Source organism: Schistocerca americana, chromosome X (genome assembly GCF_021461395.2).
Source record: "Schistocerca americana isolate TAMUIC-IGC-003095 chromosome X, iqSchAmer2.1, whole genome shotgun sequence".
Lineage (NCBI taxonomy): Eukaryota > Metazoa > Arthropoda > Insecta > Orthoptera > Acrididae > Schistocerca > Schistocerca americana.
The window spans coordinates 482,548,223-482,572,445 of NC_060130.1; the positions used below are offsets into that span (position 1 = coordinate 482,548,223).

Sequence of the window (24,223 nt, forward strand, 5' to 3'; positions counted from 1 at the left end):
AGGAATGCAGGAGGGAGAGACAACAATCAGGTACAGGGAATAGAAATGTGACACAGGTACCAGCGCCACAGTGAGTTTATGCAGCAAGTGATGATATTGTCTGAGAGGAGTGGGTTGGGGGACAGTGATAAACAGAGGTAGGGGAAATTGTGGAGAAAGGGGTATGGGTACAGGATAAGTGATGTTAGGGTCTTGAGGCAGGATGGAGATGCATGTGGGGAGGGGCTAGGGGAGATTGAGTCCAGCAGGATTATGAGAATGAAGGATGTGTTGGGAGGACAGCTTTTAATCTATAGTTCAGAAAAGCAGGTGTAAGGACGTAGTATCCAAATTGCATGGTCATGAACCAGCCATTGGGCTCAAGCATGTTGTACCCAGCAGCATGTTCCATTATTTAGTGGTCAGCTGTGCTATTGGTCAAAGTTACCTGCTGACTCATTTAAGTGGACAGTTGGTTAGTTTTTCATGCTGACATAAAATGTGACTTGTTGGCTAGGTAGCTAAGAAGATTTCCTTTAGGTATCCTACAAAGAGGTTGACAGAGAAGGGTGCCATACAGTCTGAAGAGTGTCCTGGCACAGGCTTATCCTATCCTATTAGAGACAGAACCACATGTGAAAGTGGGTATGTTATGTATCAACTCTGCTTTAATATCTGTACAACATTTTATGTGTTTATGACCATCAGTCAGCTGTCCACCTGAATGAATGGCCACTGAAAAACTGTGGCCAGGTTCAATGTCAACCACCCTGTGCCAGAACATTCTGTGTGCATTGCATGCTTCATATCACTGTCTGATTCACAGTCATGCCACCTGGGTCCTTCCTCCCAATCACTAGCTTTTCTGAACTACATGGATGGGAGTAATACTTGCAAAACATCTTTTCTCCCTACTTGCAGCAAATACTTTGATATGAGCACACATACATGTAGTGGAGGACAATGACCCATATTACTTAGAAAAACCATAGCTGAGGTGTGACAAAATATTTACTGTCAAGGTGAATCTTATATATGACTAAGAAAGAGGAGATTCCTGAGTTATGGTTGATTACAGAGAGTTTGAAATAAAGAATCAACATTTGGTATGAGGAGATATGGCTAAGATAGTGATGTGTGTGAAAGAATTAAACATTCTGCTTTGAGAGAGCAAGAGTGATGACATAGAAAAAAATTAATGTAATTGGCAATAGAGTATACAGATCAGAGCAAAGAGAAAAAGGGAAATGGGCTGCTGGACCAAGGCTGTCAGCAAAAGAAAATAATTCAATAATTGTAAGATCAGCATATAAAACTACAATATGTTTGAAATAATAATTATGCAGCACTTGTGATGTTTAGAGTTAGAAATTAAAAGCAGAGATAACCAAGAAGATGCATCAGTAAAGCAATTAAGGAAAAGATTAATAAACATAGTGCTACTGCTCTAAATATACATATAATCACAAGGCAAGTAGTTACAGGAGGAGTAGAAGCAACTAAAATTAAGTAAGAATGGCAGTAAAGACCTTAGATAGATTTAGAAGAACAAACATAGTTATAGAGTTAATAGAAATGCATAATAGTTTTTCAGGGAGCAGATAATATTACACTGGTTTCAGTGTTAAGTATACAGTTGATGTTGTGTATTTTTTATTTTATGTTAGTCTATTGCCTGACAATAGAAGCTATCTTTCTGCCTGCTGTAGTGTTCATTATTCTGTCATGCTGGGTCCATACATTATGAAGACTAAGAAGGTATAAGACATTGCTCAATATCTTTAGGCATTTGTATGTGAAAACTTCTCATATTGTTAACCATGTCACTGCTAAACATTTCTTGTGGCATGAGTTGTGCACCATTTTTAGATATGACACAAACATTGTAGCTATGGCCACGGTTTTTTAGTACTTGATACTTTTTGTACCACCCAATTACTCTTGCAAATGTCTGCTGTTATCACAGTTATGCCCAGCTTTTCACACAATATCTGTATGACCAGCTTGTTTTCCATTTGATACATCACTTCGCCCACTCCAAACAGATTTAGGTAATTTCTTTTTGGTACTGTGCTAGTTCAGATGTCATAACAGAGTGATCTTCTTTCTAGTCTTTGGTAGTTTCTTCATAGTCCAGCATGGAACTTCTTAAAGCAAAATTTTCCACTAAATTGTTTTCACTAATATCACATATTTTAGCTATGACTATTGCCAGTACTTTGTCTACTATAGTTCACTCAACCAGGTTGAGGACATCTTTTTTGTGGATTGAGGAACTTACCCAAAAGTGTATCAGCTCCTTATAGCTTGAATCAAGGCCTCTGTTTCCAGCATAGGCCAGGCTGGCACACTTGTTTCTGTATCATTTATGAATATCCTGTTGTTCACCTTCAGTTGTATAATTTTGTTCTGTAAAGGAACTTGTGGTGCACAATAAATGAAGCACTACCATGTGGAACATTCTTGTTGACATAATTTCTACTTGGGCTTCACTAGTGCACTCAATAAATGTCCTTCATACTTGCAGGCTACATTTAACATTCATTAGATTACATTCATCATCTTTCTGGTTTGGAACTATTAAATTTTTTTCCCGTACGTAAGGTGTTGAAGCCACAGGTAATTCACAAAACATTTGCTAAAGGCTTAACCAAGTGTGAGAGCAATTATCTGTCAGTTACATTAAATTAAGTAAAACAACCACCAGTGGGAGGTGACCATCAGTTCAGGAGTACAAATAACTGTTCACACTTAGTTGTTACAAGAGAATAAACACTGTTACAATCAGGCTGAGGAAGACAGTGTGTCCTTTTTTGTCATAATCATGTACATCAACCAAAAGGTTCAGCTTTGTAATGACATACTATATGACAATGCAAGCACTGAAAACAAGCTATTTTCACCAGCTGGCAAATTCTCACCAGTGCAGAGGTTTTTCAGCTTGTGAGGCATATACTGTTATCATCATAGAGTGCAAGAAACATTCAGATTGCTACCCTCGAATGCTTCAAATTTCAGTTTATGTGTACTGTATTAAGAGTCATTTGAAGACCACAATTTTGATTTAGACATGAATAAAATCTGCAAAAAATGTATTAGTTTATAAATAATGTAGTCTCGTCCTAGACTGGTGAGATGCACTGTGTTATATGGATTCAAACAGGCAGATAAAATTATACTAGTGTTAACAATGTCATAAATATACTTCTATGGGAAAATGTGAGATCGTTCAGATGAGAACTAAAAAAATATCAGTAAATGTTGTTTATGTGAGGAATCACAAATATTTAAAGGCCATTAATTCAGAAATGCCTCTATAGATTAAATTAAGAACAACTTAAATTAGAGCTGTCATATAGGAAATATTGTAGGAAAATGTAACCAAAGATTTGTTTTATTGGCAAAAAACTTAGAAGATGTGACTAACTTACTAAAGAGACTAAATAAACAATGCTTATCCATCCTATTCTGAAATACTGCTGCATGGTATAGGATCCTTAACACATTATGTGTGTAGTACATCAAAAATGTTCGAGGAAGGCAGCTAATATTATATTATCATGAGATGGGTAGAAAGAGTGTCATTGATATGATAAGTGAGTTCAGGTGGTAATCATTGAAACAAAAGTACTTTTCAGCACAGAAAGATTCTTTCACAGAATTTCAATCACCAGCTTGTCCTGTGATTGCCAAAATATTTTATTAGCTTCCAGCTGTGTGGAGAGAAATTACACTCATAACAAAATAAAAGAAAGCAGAGCCCACACAGAAAAATTTTTCTGTTCATTGGTCCCATATACTACTCAGGAGAGATGAATTAGTATTATATTTAACAAAATGTTTCTAATGAAGCAAATGGGTCTTTGTCCCTGGCCTGGGGTAAACATTGTATTGTTATGGGGAAAAATTCCACACAAGAAGAAATTATTATAATTGTAGTAGACTAAAGGAGAGTATTTAACAGCTACTGCCATTATTAACTTGTATAATGTTTAACTATTTCAAAAACATCACCATCATCATCCCTGTCTCCATCATCATGATTATACTAAACAACAAAACATGACACTAACTTAACACTAATTTAAATGCAAAACACTTTAACACAAAGAAATTAATAGTGTTATTATTATTTGGCTTTCTTCCTTAATAAATGTTGTATATAGCTTTGTTTTCTTCTTTTTATTGCACTCAGTATCTGTCTATGCTCTCTCACTCTTCTCAGAAAATCTTAAATTTCACCTTATCCATCCTACTTACATGTACTAATCAGAAACCTCTAGCCTTGCTAGAGGTTTCTGAGCTCCACCATCAATGTTTCAGGACTATACAGAAGGCTACTCCAAGAAAACGCTACTTACTGTTTTTCTTCAAATTTTTCTGTATTTCTGCAGAAACTCTTGTTGCTATTGCTATTTTGGTTTCAGTTTATCTGCAATCATTTTCTCTAGTTTCAATACAATGCACTATTTCCTGTAACCTGTTTTCTTCCATTGCTCAAAGAACCATATCATCCACAAATCTCAAACACCATATTTTCTCGAAAATTCCTGGCAGATTAAAACTGTGTGCCCGACCGAGACTCGAACTTGGGACCTTTGCCTTTTGCGGGCAAGTGCTCTACCATCTGAGCTACCGAAGCATGACTCACGCCCGGTCCTCACAGCTTTACTTCTGTCAGTATCTCATCTCCTACCTCCCAAACTTTTCAGAAGCTCTCCTGCGAGATGAGATACTGGCAGAAGTAAAGCTGTGAGGACCGGGCGTGAGTCGTGCTTCGGTAGCTCAGATGGTAGAGCACTTGCCCGTGAAAGGCAAAGGTCCCAAGTTTGAGTCTCGGTTGGGCACACAGTTTTAATCTGCCAGGAAGTTTCATATCAGCGCACACTCCACTGCAGAGTGAAAATCTCATTCTGGAAACATCCCCAGGCTGTGGCTAAGCCATGTCTCTGCAGTATCCTTTCTTTCAGGAGTGCTAGTTCTGCAAGGTTCACAGGAGAGCTTCTGTAAAGTTTGGGAGGTAGGAGACGAGATACTGGCAGAAGTAAGGCTGTGAGGACCGGGCATGAGTTGTGCTTCAGTAGCTCAGATGGTAGAGCACTTGCCCGCGAAAGGCAAAGGTCCTGAGTTCAAGTCTCGGTCGGGCACACAGTTTTAATCTGCCAGGAAGTTTCATATCAGCGCACACTCTGCTGCAGAGTGAAAATCTCATTCTGGAACCATATTTTCTTCCTCCAATTTTTACCCCATTGTCATGTAATAGTCATTATTCCATCATATTCTCTAAGTACAGATTGGTAAGGATAGGATTTAAGCAAAAGTATTGTTTTACTTCTTCTCCTAGTCCACTCCAATTTGTCCTTCCGCCTCTAATTCTTACTGCCACTTCCTGATTTAAATATAAAAATGTAACAAGTTTATCAGCGCCTGATTTCCCAGTCCACTCTTTATTCACTTGTTATGGTTGCCCTAAACTACTAATCAAATGCTTTTTCCCAGTATTCCTTTTCTGAGGCCCCATTATTCAATTATATCTTCCCCATATTAATAAACCTCTCCCCCGAAATGTGCAGGAGTTCTTTTGCACCTCTTGCACCTGTATTTCCTCCTGCTCCTGCTGCTGGTGAGTCTTCCATGTTGTATGGCTGTGATCCAGGAAACTTTTTGGTTCCTGGAATTTGGCCAGAGCTGCAATGGACATTTTGAGAGGTGTCCCTGTTGACACTGAGACTTGCTGACAGACATGCTAGACATCAGACAGCAATATAAATACTGTGTAAAATGGTCATAGTCAAGTTGACACGTGATCAGCAGACATAATGTCCGCCCCTGGTACTTAAGTGGTCATTGTGATGGAATGTCATACCTAATGACCTGGGTTCAATTCCTGGCTGGGTCGGAGGTTTCCTCTACTCAGGGACTGGGTGTTGTGTTGTCCTCATCATCATCATTTGATCGCCATCAACATGCAAGTCGCCGACTTGGCGTCAACTCAAAAGACTTACACCAAGCAAACGGTCTACCCGACAGGAGGCCCTAGCCACACGGCATTTCCATTTCAGCAGGGATAGTGCTTGCCAGTGATAAAACTTAACTATTGATTGTCACCTGTCAAAGATAAAAACTCATCTATCAACTCTGCAGAGCACTGTCAACATATCAATAAGTTTTATGGCCTCTCCTTTTCTGTTGAAATTATCCCTATCCTTATACATTCCCATTGCTACGCTATATAGCTGTGGATAATAATTTGTCACTCTACATAAAAGTTTGGTTTCAGGAAACTTCAATTCATGATTTCCTGACTGAAAAGCATGTTCTGCTATAGCTCAGTTTTGTGTTTTCCCTAGTTGGCAAAGTCTTTTGTGTTCTTTCAGTCTTGTTTTCCTGCTTCTTGTTCCAATGTAGACTATTCCAGAAGTATATGGCATCATGACAAGTAACAGTCAATAGTTAAGTTTTATCTCTGATGAGGATAGTCCTGCTGATCATGTGTAAATTCAACCATGCCTGTTTTACACTCTCCACTGTCTGACTCATATACATCTGGCCATGAAAGATGTGCTCCTGTGCAAGTTTTTCTCTCTTACCTTTTTCAGTCTTTTATTAATGATCTGGAATATATCTATGTCTGTATGGGAAATAACATTTCGTACATTTATACATTGTTTACCAATAAATTGGACTTGATAGGTTGCATTATGTTTCATTGGTATACATCATGCTTTATGCTTGTAACTTGTGACTTATATATATTTTTGTTGGTTACATATTGTCCCCTGTTTCTGAATTGTATTTCATCCAGTTTGCTACCAGTTGACAAATACCAACTTCCTATATAATCTTTATCAGAACTGAGGAACAGGCTGTCTTAGATGTCTTGAATAAATGAAGAAAAATTCCACATACTTTCTTTCATTTATTTGAAACCTACAAAATGAAATGTAACATATTTGCCTACCATGCAGTGGGCGCGGGTTCACTTCCTGGCTGGGTTGGAGATTTCCCCTGCTTGTGGACTGCGTGTTGTGTCGACCTAAACATCCTCTCATCATCACCGACATGCAAGTCATCCAATGTGGCATCACCTGAAATAAGACATGCAACCCAGCAGTCGAACTCCCCTTGGATGGGGCCTTCCCCCAACAATGCCACACGATCATTTCATTCCCTGGGATCTTTATTTTGCATGACTGAAGTTTTCACATGTACCATTCCACTTGCCTTCTTTGTTAGTGGCTTCGTTACTGTTCCTTCTCATTAGCTTTATTGGTATTGTATTTTTATCATATGTCTGTGAGTTGCAACTTTCATTTACTGTAGATTTCGGTTTATGATTTGATTTTTTTCATTTTTGTTGCAGAAATCTCAATATTTTTCTCAGGCTCATTAGACTCAAATAAATTCAATGTGGATTTTATCCTTTTACAGGGTGTTTGTAAAGTTTTGTGCACTATTATGTGATTGCCTAGTCTAACATACTTTTCTTTCTGTTAGCAGAAATAAATTCATGCTTGTTACTGGTGTTATTACTGGACTGTGTGTCATCTGTTAATCTTGACTGATGACTATGCTGTCTTTAGGAGCTATGAGTCTGAGTCCTTAGGTGATTCTGCTCATGGTTGTTTCAGATAATATGCTGGAATTGCCCTTCCAAGGCATTGAAGTCTTAACGACCTCCTTTGTTACACACATTGGATGACCCTTAATTGTAATAATTGTTCATGGAGTACTTAAATATTGACTGAGTCTAGTGTTAGTTTTAAAGAAAAAATACCAATCTTCTTTTTTTGATGATCTCCTTAAATCCATTTCTTGAATTTCTTCTGTCTGGAAGCCAGGTTCTCTTGTAGGTATGGAAACCCTATAGGTTGCCATGTTTCTTGCAGTATCATAGATGACAAACTGATTCATATGTAATTTTCATTTTTAATAGTCCTAGATGCCTTGCTGCCATCAATTTACACTGTTCACTCAGCAAAATACATTTCATTTGTACACGTCTCTGAAAAACTTTACATATCTCCTCCCTTCTTCCCGCCGGCCAATATACAACGAACTCGCACCCAGTTAACATCATTCCAAGGTACAACAGTAAAAATATAGTCATACTAAGATTGAAGCATAGAACATACAACATTAAATCAAAAATAACTTACAGAAAATGAAATTCATTCAACATTGCAATAGAACAATTATGATAACATATATTTACACAGACAAAACTGTATCTTTTTGTAGTACAGTAATTTTATTAAATTTGTTTTTTAATTGCAGGCATCAATTGTGTTTGCACAACATATACTACTATGCAATCAGTGTGTAAAACATTTCAAATAAGATCGAAAATTTGAGAATATACATGGTCCACACAGCTTATTGCACGTTAAAAGGTGCATGCTGAGACTTTAAGAGATTTTTTTTCACTATATTCTCAAGTCTGCATATGACCCACTTTCTAATAACCTTGAGATAAGCTTAATCCTGATCATCAGCTTTACTTAATAAAATTTATACACTGAACTTTAGTTCTCACATGAAAACTTCGTTCCTATCAAGAAGTTATACACTTATCATGTAAACATAATCCCTATGTGCAAATCAATTTTCAAGCATCTTGTAATTCCAATTTTGCCAACTCTTTGCATATACTCACTCATGGAGATTGCAATTAACATGCATGCCAATTCAAAAGGAAATCCCACATTCACCCATTAACAGTTAGATGGTATAATATTTGCCGTAGGGTAACTCATCTTCAACATTGTACAGAGAGCTGTGCAGAAATCTGCAGCCTTCATTTTCAATATACTTCCAACAGAACTGAAAATAATTGTTGACCAAACACAAGATTTTCAAATGTAAGTTAAAAAGTATCTTTTTATTGTGCTCCTTTTGTTCTGTAGTTAGGCTGCTCAGTTTAGTTTACAACCTTGCACCGTAATATTTAGCTTCTTTAATTTACTGCTCCATTTTTTTTTTCTTGTTAATTACCTTTATTTGACCAGTTCCATGAACAAGTGGGTTTTGCTCACATGGTTCTATGTAATCTGGTGAAATAAATTAAAATTATATGTTGTTATCTCACTAAACATGAGTCTGTGAGTTGACGCCAACTTATACCTAAAAACAGATCTGTACTGAAATCTGAAACACGAATACTGTCCACAGTGCCCACAGACACATTTAAGTGAATAATTCCTATGCAAAATCCATAAACAGCACCATAGTGCTGGGCACTAGAGGGTTTGGTTATTACTATTTTTTAACTTTTTATGAAAGGTGAATTTGAAAACATTGGGATCAAAATTTTGTGCTATTGTAAGGAACATCATTAAAGAACATATAAATCATGTGCTATTGAACTCACTAAAGGAGGGCCCAAAAATGACTTAGTAAGTGGTACAGTGGGAAGTTTTCTGTGCCATGTACTTCTCAGTGGTTTACAGGGTATAGATGAAAATGTAGGTTTTGATAAAGAATAATGTGTGTAAAATTATAAATAATTCAGTGACTATAAATGAAGAATACAAATTCTGAGTAGAGAGATAGTTGCCAGAATGAGAATAAATTGCAGTTTGAGAGAATGCAACTGGATAAACATGTTTTTATTAAAATGGACCTCAGTTTAACATACATCTTTGAAGAAATATGATGTGCACAAATTTGTGATAATAGAACTTGCAATATAATACCATTAACATATTGTGGCCATTGAAATGTTATTGTTGAAAAAAATTTAACTTTCAAAGCAGAAATGTGCTAACATGATTTGGTTCATATGTAGTAGCATTATTTTTATTTGATTCCATCATGAATAGAAAGCTATAAATTACATTTTAATTCTTTATACTGTGACTGAAAAGATGAAATCACTTTACTTATTCTCAATTTTTCTCTATGAGTATTCTAAAATTCCTGTATTTTGTGTAGTTTTCACATTACATTTGCAAGTACAGCCTACAGCACTATTGAACAACAATGATTTGATGAGAGACAAATTTTAATTTTATAACAACAACAAATTACCAGCTTCTGGATTTTTTCTCCATTACACATGATATGATATTTCCTTCCATTATGAGTAAAATAAAGTCTTAGCAGAGGAGATGAAATTGGTCATGGAAGTGTCATTAATTGAATCATATTCAGAACTTAAGACTTAAAGTAAGCATTGTGGATCAAATTTTATTTTAAGGATCATCCTGGTATGCAGAAATATGTGCCTGTATCAGTAAGATCATGATATACTATTTCTGAGTGAATTGTTGCTATTTGATTACAGCTATGGCTCTCCTTTCATCATAAATCATTACAAAAACATTTTGACACACTACATTTAAATTTTAGTGTCTATGTGGTGATTTTAAACACACAAACTGTTTTCAATACTGGTGAATTGTACATAGTTAGCCATCTACATTAACATTTGTGTTACCTAATTAACAATGATAGCTTAATTAACATTTACATGATATGTAAACTAGTTTTAATCCTGTAATGAAAGTAATTGTGTCTTAAATTGGTACACTGTACTTTAGAATAAAATTGTTACACTTCACATGTACAATAAAATAAATATGTTCATTTTTTCTGTTTAATTTATGAACAGGACAAAGTAAGTAACTTTCTGTTTCTCTATCTACTCTCCTCTCCCCTCCCCGCCCCTTCTCTGTCTCTGTCTCTCTCTCTCTCTCTCTCTCTCTCTCTCTCTCTCTCTCTCTCTCTCTCTCTCTCTCTTTCTCTGTCTCAGTCTCTCTGTCTATCTCATATACATACACACATATATATTTATATATATGAAATATTTTCATTTCTGTAGTTTGAAATCAGAGCATGAACTTCTTCTTTAGATGCTTGCAAACGTAACCTCTGCAGCCCATGCATTCTGGGACGGGACTGCAAACTGCAGTTAGTTTTGCCAATTCATTTTTTGTAATGCATATTCTTAGGTACTTGATACTTAGAAAACTCTTTCATTAATTAGTAATAACACACACATTAATTATTTACTCTTTAATGTTGATGAGATAGACATCATATTAGTGTGTTTTTACTTTCCATACTTGCTTTGAATTTTATTTGTGCTATCACTATAACACTGATGTAGTTCCATTTCCTGCATTTATTTTCAGTGGTGCTATACTCTTATTGAAATTTATTGTGTATATACACCCTCCACTGTATTGTACAATACATTACAATGATATCTGTGTCTATGTAATAAAAGTTAATTTTACACAGTTTGATGTATTTTCATTGTATTGACTGCTTAAAATCATGAGATAGTTCATAAACATATAATCAGGTTTGGCACTGGTACCAGGTTTTTCTTATTGTTTCATAACGCTATGAAACTGGTGTAGCATGTTAGATAGTAGCATATAGATGAACCACTGGCCACCATAAAGATGAATTTGCTGTTGGAAAGGTGCATAAATTGCTAGTAATGGTTATTTTCTAAGCCTTTCAACTTTGGGATTGAACCCATTTTTCCTGTAAAACTGTCTTTAGTCAACACTTTTTACTATACATTCAATAAAATTTGTTTTTGTTAAAAGAAGTGAACGATAGTGAAGGCAAAATTTTCCACCTGTGATATAAATAAAAAGATACTGAATAAAGACATTATGGCTATCAATCCATACATTAAAGAAAAAATTCAGATTTTTACATCCCCCCACCCCGCTCTCTCTCTCTCTCTCTCTCTCTCTCTCTCTCTCTCCCCCTCCCCCCTGCCCTCCATTTCTCTCTCTCTCTCTCTCTCTCTCTCTCTCTCTCTCTCTCTCTCTCTCTCCCTCTGCATTTCAGAAATAACTGACTTGTGCAGATTTAGACAAAAAACAGTATTGGGAATTTGATTGCAAAGTAACAAATCTTCACATCTTCACAGCTTTTTGCATGCTTCGCCATATTTTTAATATTGCTTTTTATGGTGAATTTCTGTCATCACATTTTTGAAATTTTGGATTCATTATAACATACCCAGCGTATTTGTCTCTTAATAATTATGTCACTTTTGGTGACTGTGCAATGGAAAATGTATGCAGGGTATTATAAATCCCTATTGCAAGTACTAGTATATACATGCCTTTTTAAATGAATGGAAGTGCAGCACTATTTCAAAGTGTCTTCTATGTGAAAATGGAGTTTTTTTATTCCATAAAGACATTTTCACCTCTGGGTTGACACTTACCATTAAATGGATATACATGGAACAACTCGTGGAGTTTAAATCAAGAGACTGATAAGTTTTATATAAGAATTTCCTGCCAACTTTACTGACATCTTCCAACAGGTAATCTCACTTTGGTGGAAATTGTAACAGAATTATCTTACATTATCATTTGCTGCAGCTATGAAAATGTAGGGCATAAATGTAAATAGGTTTATAACATTTGTGAAAGACAGTACCACCATTCATATTGGACATTTTCTTAAGATAAGGAATAGAGAGCAATAAATTAATTATTTCATATTATGGTCATAATAACCTTTTTACTAAATGAATATTAAGCTTCTTGAAGCAGAAAATTCTTCTTTCCTAAGATGATGAGCAGCAGCAAACAAAAGAATAAATTAGGGATAGTGGATAAAATAAATCAGATTGCCCAGATTCACATGTTATTAAAAGGCACATCAGACAAAGATGAAATTCTGTTTTATTTCAGTTTTCTTTTCACTGTATATTGTTTACCTCTACAGCATCTCTTTTGACTCAAAATAAAAACTCAGTTTCCTGGTTACATTTTCATATTAACATTTAACTACAATGACATAACCTGTCTGTCTTTTATTAGGTGTACCTTGTGTCATTTGTTACAGCACTGAAGCTACTACTGGTGCTCAGTTCATCTCATGTGTTATCAATGTTGTAGTGGGAGGAAGCATGGGCAGTGAATGTATTAGAAATTCTACAATGTAATTGACTTACGATTTTTATTTATAGTACCATCACATGACCAGTTGCACTGTTACAACTTGCGGTATGATACATAATCATTGACACAGCATTGTTAAATGTCTGTACCATGTTAATAATTATGCACAATGCAACAGCTAAAATTGGCTAACACCAAGCATGCTATAGCTATGACTTTACAGCACTAATAATCCATGTTATGGCTGCAGCAAACACAATATAGTCCCTCTGCCTGCTTATCTTTACTGAAACTTTGTCATAAAAAAATTCACTTTTGTATTTCTCAGTATAGACAAATACAATAAGTCCTAGCAAAGATTCCATGAGCCAATGTCCATGGAATGTTTCTGGAACCATTTTTCTCGTGTAATTTGTGAGCATTAGGTGGTAATGTATTATCTTTCTAAGTGTGCAAGTTCCATGCATAGTGGTGCTCTTGATTAACAAATGGATGCATATGATCAGGAGAAAGCTTCCTATACCTCATGATGTTGTGGGATCATAGCAAACATATCATGGGTACACTGAATGGTGATATTGTCATTGATTATTTCTTCCACTGTTTTGTCATGCTAACAATCTTTTTCCTGCATTCCAGTTTTTGATTGATGAAATTACTTCAAGAAATAATTTCATAAATTAGTATACATCAGCAGCGGTACATTGTCACCATAGTTGAGAAACTTCTACTTTGAATGAGAATTTTAACAATGTATGCCAAGGTATATACTTCCCTATAAATATGACTAAAATTCAATATAAGATTTTAGAGAGTTTTTCCCAAAGGCAAAAAGGCTTTGCAAAGTATAGACTTGCCCATATGACTGTCAGAGGTAGATATGGCAGTGCCCTAGGGAGAGATCCAATTCTTCAGATGTATTGGGGAGGCACAGTGGTGTTACTCCAGGCATCAATATGTGGGGAGCCACCACGTATGGCGTAAAGGCCTGGCTAGTTGTGGCTGGGGAAAATTTGACATCACAGCAGCATCATGGACATTCTGCATCCTCATTTGTTAACTTTCATGCAACAGTCTCATGATCCAATTTTTCAATAGGACACTGCTTGTCTATGCAAGATATCTCTCTCTATGAACTGTGTGTGTGATGTTGAGGTACTCCTGTGACTAGGAAGGTCCCCTGACCTTACACCAATAGAACATGTTTGGGACTATCTAAGAGTTTAGTTCCATCCCAGTGGCAGTCTCCAGGATTACAACAGTAGTAGTTCAGCTTTCCTAATTCAATGCTTTATGACACACTTCTGAAACAAATCGGTGAATGCATCCAGGCAACAGAAAGATGGAGCAATGTTGTAGTAATAAGTGAGCTTATGTGCCCAAGTTCTTTGTAACTTTGACTCAGTTTTGAAATCACTGAAATAATTTCACATACACTTTCAACTAATGGCGTTTCTTTACATTTTCTCCTCCGCTTCTGGGTGCTTCATTTTTTTGTCAGGCAGAGGTAATTACATAACAATTTCAAATGGTATGTTAGTAAACACAGCAATTCAAGTTCATTTAGTGTTACTGTATGTCCCTCAGCTACAGGTATGTTTATTAAATTGTGTGATGAAATGTCAGGTAGACTTTTGATTGCTGTCCACTATTCATAACATCTGTATTTACGTAACAGTGCACTTTGTTTGTCAATTTCAGTCAATTTTTTGACAAAATAATATACTTGTTTGTAAAACAACTTTATAAAATTGGGAACATTGTTTCTCAGAGAGTTATTTTCCCAGTACTTCTGCTCACAATTTTTTAAAGATTTTTAAGAAGGCTATCTTTAAGGTAACACAAACACAATTCAATATACATTATTTGTCTATCATTTGTATTCTGGCTTCAGGAAAGAGCATCAGTTAATACACATTTTATTCTTTTGTAAGTTTGACACCTACAGAGCTAAACCGTAAGGTCTTTCCCAAGATTTGTCCCATCATATTGGCTCCTTTTTCATCATGATTTATCAAATATAGTGTGTTTAACTTTGTGGCCTGTTACCCTTTCTGTCACCACACTTGACAGTTAACCTAAGGGAAGGAAGTCATATGTAGCGCATTTCTGTGAATTAATCAATTTTGTTCTGTGTGTTACCTTGTTTCGACCATTTGTGTATCAAATTTTCTGTGATGAAGATTGGATACAGGCGCATCATTTTCCTAAATTACCATGGAAAAACACATTGTGGCTGGCTAGCAAATTGGTCTAACAGCTGCACGTCTACCACGTGTATTTGATCTCTCTCTAGCAACCAAGCATGCTGAATACTAACCTATATGAGCAGGATTCATTCAAATATTTCCTCTGTTATGATATTTTGAGGTACCCAGTAACTCAAGAGATTCACAAAGAATGCTTCTAACACAGAAATGGAGAGTCAAAACAAAGTGCAGTATCAGTCTGTGAATGCCATGCAGGCTGTTGTTTAAGCATTTTGCAAATCTACTCCATCATGGGATTTTTTGTTAGTAACATGGACTCATTCAATAGCAACTGTGACATTTACCAAGTAAACACTAACCAGGAAAAGAGATTGCTCTTGGATAATACTGCCTTAACAGTTCTACAGAAATGTGTGCATTGTGCTACAAATTTCATTTTAAACAGCCTTCCATGAGAACTGAAAATTTTGAGTGATAATCCCAGTGTTTTCAAACCTAAATTGAGACACTTCTTTGTGGCATACCACTTCCATCAGTACATAAATTCCTCCCCATAATTTGCAGCATTGTGCTTTAACATTTTTATATTAAAAATTATAAATACTTTATTTAATATCTTCTATAACCTTTTTCCAGTTGTCAAATTTTCCTAGCATTTTTCTGTTTCTCATAAAGTGACTTCCTCCATGATTAATTATCTTAGGTTCATATGATCTCATGAAACCTGCTAAATTACTTTAAATCATGTGGTTTGTGATATTGTCTCCCTGAATAATAACCAGAACTTCTCTAGCCACAACTCATTATCTGGAAGCAATCATGTGACCCTGTGAACCTCGTTCGAAAATACAAAATTTGAGTGTCAATGATTCTGTTTTGATTGTTGGTTAATGCATGTTTAGGTACATAATGGTTCCACACTTTCAAGAGACATGATCTTATATACAAGCTAATGGGTTATTTAACTCTAATGAAAAACTTTCATTCTTCGCCTATAACCTCACATGCACTGTGAATGGTGACAAATGGTAAGCGAAGTTTTCACAGTGTTGTGTCACACATCAGTAGATAATTAGCTCCCAAATAAATGAATATCTTCATAGAACCTCAGTTACTACTCACCTACTACCAAAAAGAGTGATATTACACATGCTATTTTTGTTGGTTTGAGACTACACTTCCTGAGATCTGCAATTGGCCATATTGAGAGGCACAGTGAAATATACATTTTTAACATAGCCTAAGTTTATTAACCAAATATTTTTTGTTGTTACTGTGGTGCATCACCACAAAATTTTAAATATCTTATTTTGTTTCTCCTTTCTCAGATAATGGTCTTGCTGTCTTTTGTAACCTATGACTGTAAGATATGTTGTACATGTTCTAGATAGTTAAACATTATCCATCTACAACATACTATAATTATTTACTCCTTAAGTATTTACTCACTGTAATTGTAGTTTTGTAAATGCTTGGCAATGCTTGATTCTTGTTATGTACACAAATGCATAACAGTTGCTGTGTAGTTCATTATGCATTTATGCATGAGTGCTTAATGTTTTCGAACATATCTGTGATTGTTTACGAGAATGTGTTTGTAGTTTCTATACTTGCTGGGTTGAGATTAGTTTCAAATGTAATTAATATTTTCTTAAAAATACAAGCACTTTAAAATATGTGATGGAAACAGTTTTGTTATTCTTTGACACTAATAAACCTCCAGAAATATTTGCTGCCATTTAATATGAGTACCTATGCATTCACTGCAAGTAACATGTTGACTTTTCAATCTATTATGAAGCAAGGATTAGAAATATTGTTAGATTATATACTCAAATATTTTATCCATTCATTTCATTACTTTTTATTGTAGGTGAGAATGACAGGCACAATACAATCTATTGGATCATAAAAGTGAGATAAATAAGGTTGATTGCTTTTGTGGTATCATTATATCGTGTGCAGTAGATGGCAGCACCTGTAGTATTTGTGTGGCTGTGTGGCTTCTGGCATTACAGAAGAATTTTCATATGCTTATCTGTCTCTAAAATCAGCTTCCGTGGGCAAGTCTGAGAATGTTCTGTTAATTTAGCATTACATGTTAAGAAAGATATATCATCACAGCAACTCTCTTTTCATTTGATCTTCACCTCTCGCATCTTGGTGTTGCACAAAAGCAGATTTGATAGTATGATTTATAGTTAAGAGCTACCTTTTAAAATAATAGGAAAAAGCTCATAATTTTGACCCATAGAATATCAACTAGTATTACTTGATGTGAGATAATGGTCATGCAGTGCTATGAAGGTATGTAGGCATGTAAAAAAAAAAAAAATAAATAAATAAAATAAAACAAAAAATAAACATTATTGACATCTTCTGTTAAGTATTTCTAAGAGAACTGTCAGTTACCAAATCAGTATGAAAAAACAGTACTGGTGAAAATATTCTATAACCATTGCTTCTATATTCATGAGTGAGAATACTATTTCAATTCTGTCTGCCTTCCAGAGACTGGAATACTTTAAACATATCCTACATATGGAAGATATGAATTAAAGGAGGGAATGAAAAATATTTCCATTAATATTTTATTTAAAATATCATTATGACTTGCAGTTGTCATTTCCTTTTTATGTCCTGTCCTTTTGAACAATCTGTACATTTATAATGTTTGAACTTCATGAGATATTCACCACCCATGGCTTTAAATTGCTTTCTGTGTAAGAAACTAAATACTGTATTACATTTGTATAGCAACTAAATGATTAGTTTTGTTCTTTGATGCCTACAGTGCAAAACATGCCTTTCAATAACATGATTATTGGGGGGCTAATGGTGGGGAGAGGGTTTGGGGGAATGAATATCGCTTAACGAAACGAGAGTTGTGTTCCTCCACTGATAAATTGTGAAATGTGGTGTTGCTTAAAGTAGTATTTGGTAACTGTTTTGGAGTTCAGGGTAAAAAATGTGTATTAATAAATAATAAGATGCCCATTTAAAGTTAAATGATATTTATTGGATTAGACAGTAAGCTATTTGTCACTCTTATTCTTTTGTTAAAATGTGTTTGAAATACATTGCAACCTATAATGCTATATAATTATTTAAAAAAAATGTTTGAATCTGTTGGAGTAATATATTCGTTTATTTCTGAAGTCATTTTATCCAATGTAACATGATACTCCATTGGGAGGGGGGAGGGGGGGGGAGCTATAGCACACACAGCCCGTTGGACATAACACATAATTGATGGCATCCTGAGATACATGTAGTACTCTACAATTTGGTTCAAATATTCTTAAATATATTATTTAAGTTGTTGTTGTTGTGGTCTTCAGTCCAGGGACTGGTTTGATGCAGCTTTCTGTGCTACTCTGTCCTGTGCAAGCTTCTTCATCTCTAAGTAACTACTGCAACCTACAACCTTCTGAATCTGCTTAGTGTATTCATTTCTTGGTCTCCCTCTATGATTTTTAGCCTCCACACTGCCTTCCAGCACTAAATTTGTGATCCTTTGATGCCTCTGAACATCTACTACCAACCAGTCCCTTCTTCTAGTCCAGTTGTCTCACAAATTTCTCTTCTCCCCAATTCTATTCAGTACCTCCTCATTATTGACGTGATCTACCCATCTAATCTTCAGCATTCTTTTGTAGCACCACATTTCGAAAGTTCTCTTCTTGTCAAAACTATTTATCATCCATTTGTCAATTCTATACATGGCTACACTCCATACAAATACTTTCACAAAAAACGTCCTGAGACTTAAATCTATAAATGATGTTACCAAACCTCTCTTCTTCAGAAATGATTTCCTTGCCATTACCAGTCTACATTGTATATCCTCTCTACTTTGAACATCATCAGTTATTTTGCTCCTCAAATAGAAAAACTCATCTACTACTTTAAATGTCTCATTTCCTTACCTGATTCCCTCAGCACCACCTGACTTAATTCGACTATGTTCCATTACCGTCATTTTGATTTTGTTGATGTTCATCTTATATCCTCCTTTCAAGACATGGTCAATTCAACTGCTGTTTCAGGTCCTTTGCTGTCTCTGACATAATTACAATGTCTTCAGCAAGCCTCAAAGTTTTATTTCTCCTCCATGGATTTTAATTCCTACTCCAAATTTTTCTATTTTTCCCTTTACTGCTTGATCAATTTACAGATTAAATAACATCAGTAATAGGCTGCAACCCTGTCTCACACCCTTTTCAACCACTGATTCCCTTTCATGCCCCTCGACGTCCACCTGGTTTCTGCTCAAGTTGTATTTGACCCCTGCCACCTTCAGAATTTGAAAGAGAGTATTTCAGTCAACATTGTCAAAAGCTTTCTCTAAGTCTACAGATGTCAGATATGTAGGTTTGCCTTTCCTTAATCTATGTTCTAAGATAAAAATTGTAGGATCAGTATTGCCTCACATGTTCCAACATTTATATCTAATGCAAACTGATCTTCCCCAAGGTCAGCTTCTAGCAGTTTTTCCATTTGTCTTTACAGAATTTGTGTCAGTATTTTGCAGCTGTGACCTATTTAACTGATAGTTTGGTAATTTTCACACCTGTCAACACCTGCTTTCTTTGGGATTTGAATTATTACATTCCTCTTGAAATATGACGGTATTTCACCTGTCTCATACATCTTGCCCACAAGATGGTAGAGCTTTGTCATGGCTGGATCTGCCAAGGCTATCAGTAGTTGTAATGGAATGTTGTCTAATCCTGGCACCTTGTTTTGACTTGCTCTGTCAAACTCTTCATGCAGTATCTTATCTCCCATTTCATCTTCATCTACGTCCTCTTCCATCTCCATAATATTGTCCTCAAGTACATCAGCCTTGTATAGACCCTCTTTACACTCCTTCCACCTTTCTGCTTTCCCTTCTTTGCTTGGTACTGGTTTTCCACCTGAGCTCTTGATATTCATACAAGTTGTTCTCTTTTCTCCAAAGGTCTCTTTAATTTTCCTGTAGGCAGTATCTATCTTACCACTTGTGGCCAGAATCTACATCTGCCCCTGGAAATGTCTTACAATTCAAAACCTGTCTTACCATTATATAATCTGTCTGAAACCTTCCAGTGTCTCCAGGCCTCTTCCATGTATACAACCTTCTTTCATGATTCTTAAACTGAGTGTCAGCTATGATTAAGTTATGCTCTGTGCAAAATTCTACCAGGTGGCTTCCTCTTTCATTCCTTACCCCCATTTCATATTCACCTACAACTTTTCCTTCTCTTCCTTTTCCTACTATAAAATTCCAGTCCCCCGTGTCTATTAAATTTTCATTTCCCTTCACTACCTGAGTAATTTCTTTTATGTCATCATACATTTATTCAATCCCTTCAACATCTGTGGAGCTTATATACTTGTACTAATGTGGTAGGCATGGGCTTCATGTCTCTTTGTATCGCTGAGACATGCAAGCCTCCCCACCAATGGCAAGGTCCATGGTTCATGGGGGTACAGATTTAAAAGTTAAGTGTAGATTACTACTCACCTTGTAGTGAAGATACTGAGTCTATAATAGGGACTATTAGCAATTCAGCATCATTGCTATTTGGTGAGTAATAACTTGTCCTTTTCAAAATATTGTAATTATTCCATCCTGGATTTCTCATTGCTTGATTTAATAGTTAAATAATATGAAATAGTTCAAAATTATATTACACTCATAATAGCCTATTTTCTTGAAGTTTATGAAGCAACAGAAAAGGATCTACATTTTGTGTAAAAAATCAAATATTGTGTCTATGAGAACCATAGACAATACACAGTTCACTTAAATGGATTCTTAAAATTACTGTAGAATTTTAAGCAGTTTGTAATAGGTCTATAAATATCTATACAAGTAGGTTTGTGAGGAAATTCTTTAAGCTGTAGAAACTAATGTTCAATTAAAAATGGTTTCAATCTGACATTAAGAGTTGATATGGTACCTAGAAGATTTTATTTCTTGAGCAACCTGTTGTAAATCCATTTACCATAACATAAGGTTCATCTTCATCTGAGGCTAATTCTTCTTACCCAGAATGGACATTCTTTTTCTTTGCCATTTTAATAAAGTTTATTTTAATCTTTTTGGAACGAGTTTGGATTTTCAGTAAAATATTTTCTAATGAATACAACAGTCTCAAAAATATACATACAGGGGGAGATTTCCTGCTGTATCTGCCTACTGGTTTACAAGAATGCCTTTGTATTAGTCCTCCCACTATTCTTTAAGTCCTTTTCTGCATTCAGGAAAGCTCCTTACTGGATACTGCCTTATCATCCTAAATTATAATATAATATTTTAAGATAAAGTACACGAAACAAAAATAAATACTTTCCACATAGTGATTGTGAAAAGAAACTTTGAGTATACTCAGTTAATTATTTTATTATTTCTTCGCGTAAACCAAGAGTCATAACTGTAATCACTTGACATTGTGAGAACAGAGTCAGTTGAATAACTATAAAAGAAATATGCAAATATGCTGAATTCATTACACTATTCCGTAGATGATCAGAGACATTTTTGATTGAATGCCTCACTCCTTCATGTGCTGCACTAAGGTTGAGCATTGTAGTTAACATTTTTAAGACATTTTCAGTATGTGTGTCTCATCTAAGCCCGTTCTGGAGAGAAATTACAAGATTTTTATGCTGATGTTGTCTCTGGAGAAAACATTCTTATGTTTTTATAAGATATAAAGTACTGCATATACTGGTGGTTCACAAGTACTGTGTTTTTAGTCAAGTATAAAACGTTTTCTAATATTCTACCTGGACCAACCTGTAAGTGACAAAACAAAGTGGCTATGTTTATGTAGTTATGTTACTGAAAATGTATGTTCCGTAACCCTGGCAGCTGAGACATCAGTCTGCTCTTTTGGCATGTGCCTTTTTAAAACATTGGAGACAAGGCATTTAACTTTTATGTTACATGGACTGTACCCAAAAAGACAGCATTAGCCTTTTCTTGGCTTCATAAGTGTATTATAACTTTTTTTAACATCTGTCATCTGTATAAAGATAATTTATGACCCTTGGGCCATCACGAAAAGTAGAGCATAGCATGTGCCACTCCTATTGGTGGGAAAGGAATACAGTCAACATTGTGCATTATTTTCTATTTACATTCCCTTCATGCTTCATGCCATGGCTCATACGGTCACACGCAGTCCAGATCGCATCGATTGTTGTCTGCTACGCGCTTTGTATTCTTTTCTTAAGATGACCTTACAGTACAGTACAGTACCTTATTATTATTATTATTATTATTATTAGTACAGAACTGAAAAGTAGAAAATGGAGCTCTAATAAGAAATGTATTCAAAAACTGTAAATATGACTATACACCAGCTGTACAATCTATTAGTGGCACATGAAAGTTTGTTCTGGACCAGGACGTGAATGTGAATTTCCCACTTAAAGCGAGTGGTTGCCTGAACCATTTTGGCTACCCCTATATGCCTCCTGAACCAATCCAATATGTTGTGGTATTTACATCCCTCAGTACTCACACAACTTCTGTGACTCCCACACAGCAAGAAACAATGTTATTATCATCATTTTGGCCTTTCTTGGTGTGTAATACAAGGTTGCAACATTTGTATTTTTCATTGTCTGTATAGCGCTATGCAATATCCTTCACACATTTCTTCTATTTCATACAACTGTAGATCATCAGCAGTGTTAGTTCCTGCAGACATGAATCACTGAACTGACAATGGCTTTGATAAACAAAGGAGGTCTGGTAGAATGAACTTTCATTCAAAATACACTACTGGCCATTAAAATTGCTACACCAAGAAGAAATGCAGATGATAAACGGGTATTCATTGGACAAATATATTATACTAGAACTAACATGTGATTACATTTTCATGCAATTTGGGTGCATAGATCCTGAGAAATCAGTACCCAGAACAACCACCTCTGGCCGTAATAACTGCATTGATATGCCTGGGCATTGAGTCAAACAGAGCTTGGATGGCGTGTACAGGCACAGCTGCCCATGCAGCTTCAACACAATACCACAGTTCATCTAGAGTAGTGACTGGCATATTGTGACAAGCCAGTTGCTCAGCTGCCATTGACTAGACATTTTCTGTTGGTGAGAGATCTGGAGAATTTGCTGGCCAGGGCAGCAGTGAAACATTTTCTGTATCCAGAAAGGCCCGTACAGGACCTACAACTTGCGGTTGTGCATTATCCTGCTGAAATGTAGGATTTTACAGGGATCGAGTGAAAGGTAGAACCACAGGTCATAACACATCTGAAATATAACATCCACTGTTCAAAGTGCCGTCAATGCGAACAAGAGGTGACCAAGACGTGTAACCAGTGGCACCCTATACCATCACGCCTGGTGATATGACAGTATGGCAATGACAAATACACGCTTCCAATGTGCGTTCACCATGATGTTGCCAAACACGGATGCGACCATCATGATGCTGTAAACAGAACCTGGATTCATCTGAAAAAATGACGTTTTGCCATTCGTGCACCCAGGTTCGTCGTTGAGTACACCATCCCAGGTGCTCCTGTCTGTGATGCAGCGTCAAGGGTAACCGCAGCCACGGTCTCCAAGCTGATAGTCCATGCTGCTGCAAACATCATCAAACTGTTCATGCAGATGGTTGTTGTCTTTCAAATGTCCCCATCTGTTGACTCAGGGATCGAGACGTGGCTGCACAATCTGTTACAGCCATACGGATAAGATGCCTGTCATCTCGACTGCTAGTGATACGAAGCCATTGGGATCCAGCATGGCGGTCCATATTACCCTCCTGAACCCACTGATTCCATATTCTGCTAACAGTCATTGGATCTCGACCAACGCGAGCAGCAATGTCGCGATATGATAAATCGCAATCATGATAGGCTACAATCCAACCTTTATCGAAGTCGGAAATGTGATGGTACACATGTCTCCTCCTTACATGAGGCATCACAACAACATTTCACCAGGCAATGCCGGTCAACTGCTGTTTGTTGACTGGAAACATTCCTCATGCCAGCACGTTGTAGGTGTCGCCACCGGCGCCAACCTTGTGTGAATGCTCTGAAAAGCTGATCATTTGCATATCACAGCATCTTCTTCCTGTCGGTTATGTTTTGCGTCTGTAGCACGTCATCTTTGTGGTGTAGCAA

At 36.1% G+C, this 24,223-nt stretch overlaps 1 protein-coding gene across 1 annotated transcript in view; it reads left to right on the top strand.

The window, feature by feature from the left end:
* Positions 1-24,223, top strand: part of LOC124555630 (calcium-dependent secretion activator-like) — a 1,496,314-nt gene that overhangs the window by 1,278,101 nt on the left and 193,990 nt on the right. The window contains exon 27 of the mRNA XM_047129606.1: positions 10,592-10,597. Coding sequence (XP_046985562.1) covers positions 10,592-10,597 — 6 coding nt within the window. The remainder of the gene's footprint in view (positions 1-10,591; positions 10,598-24,223) is intronic.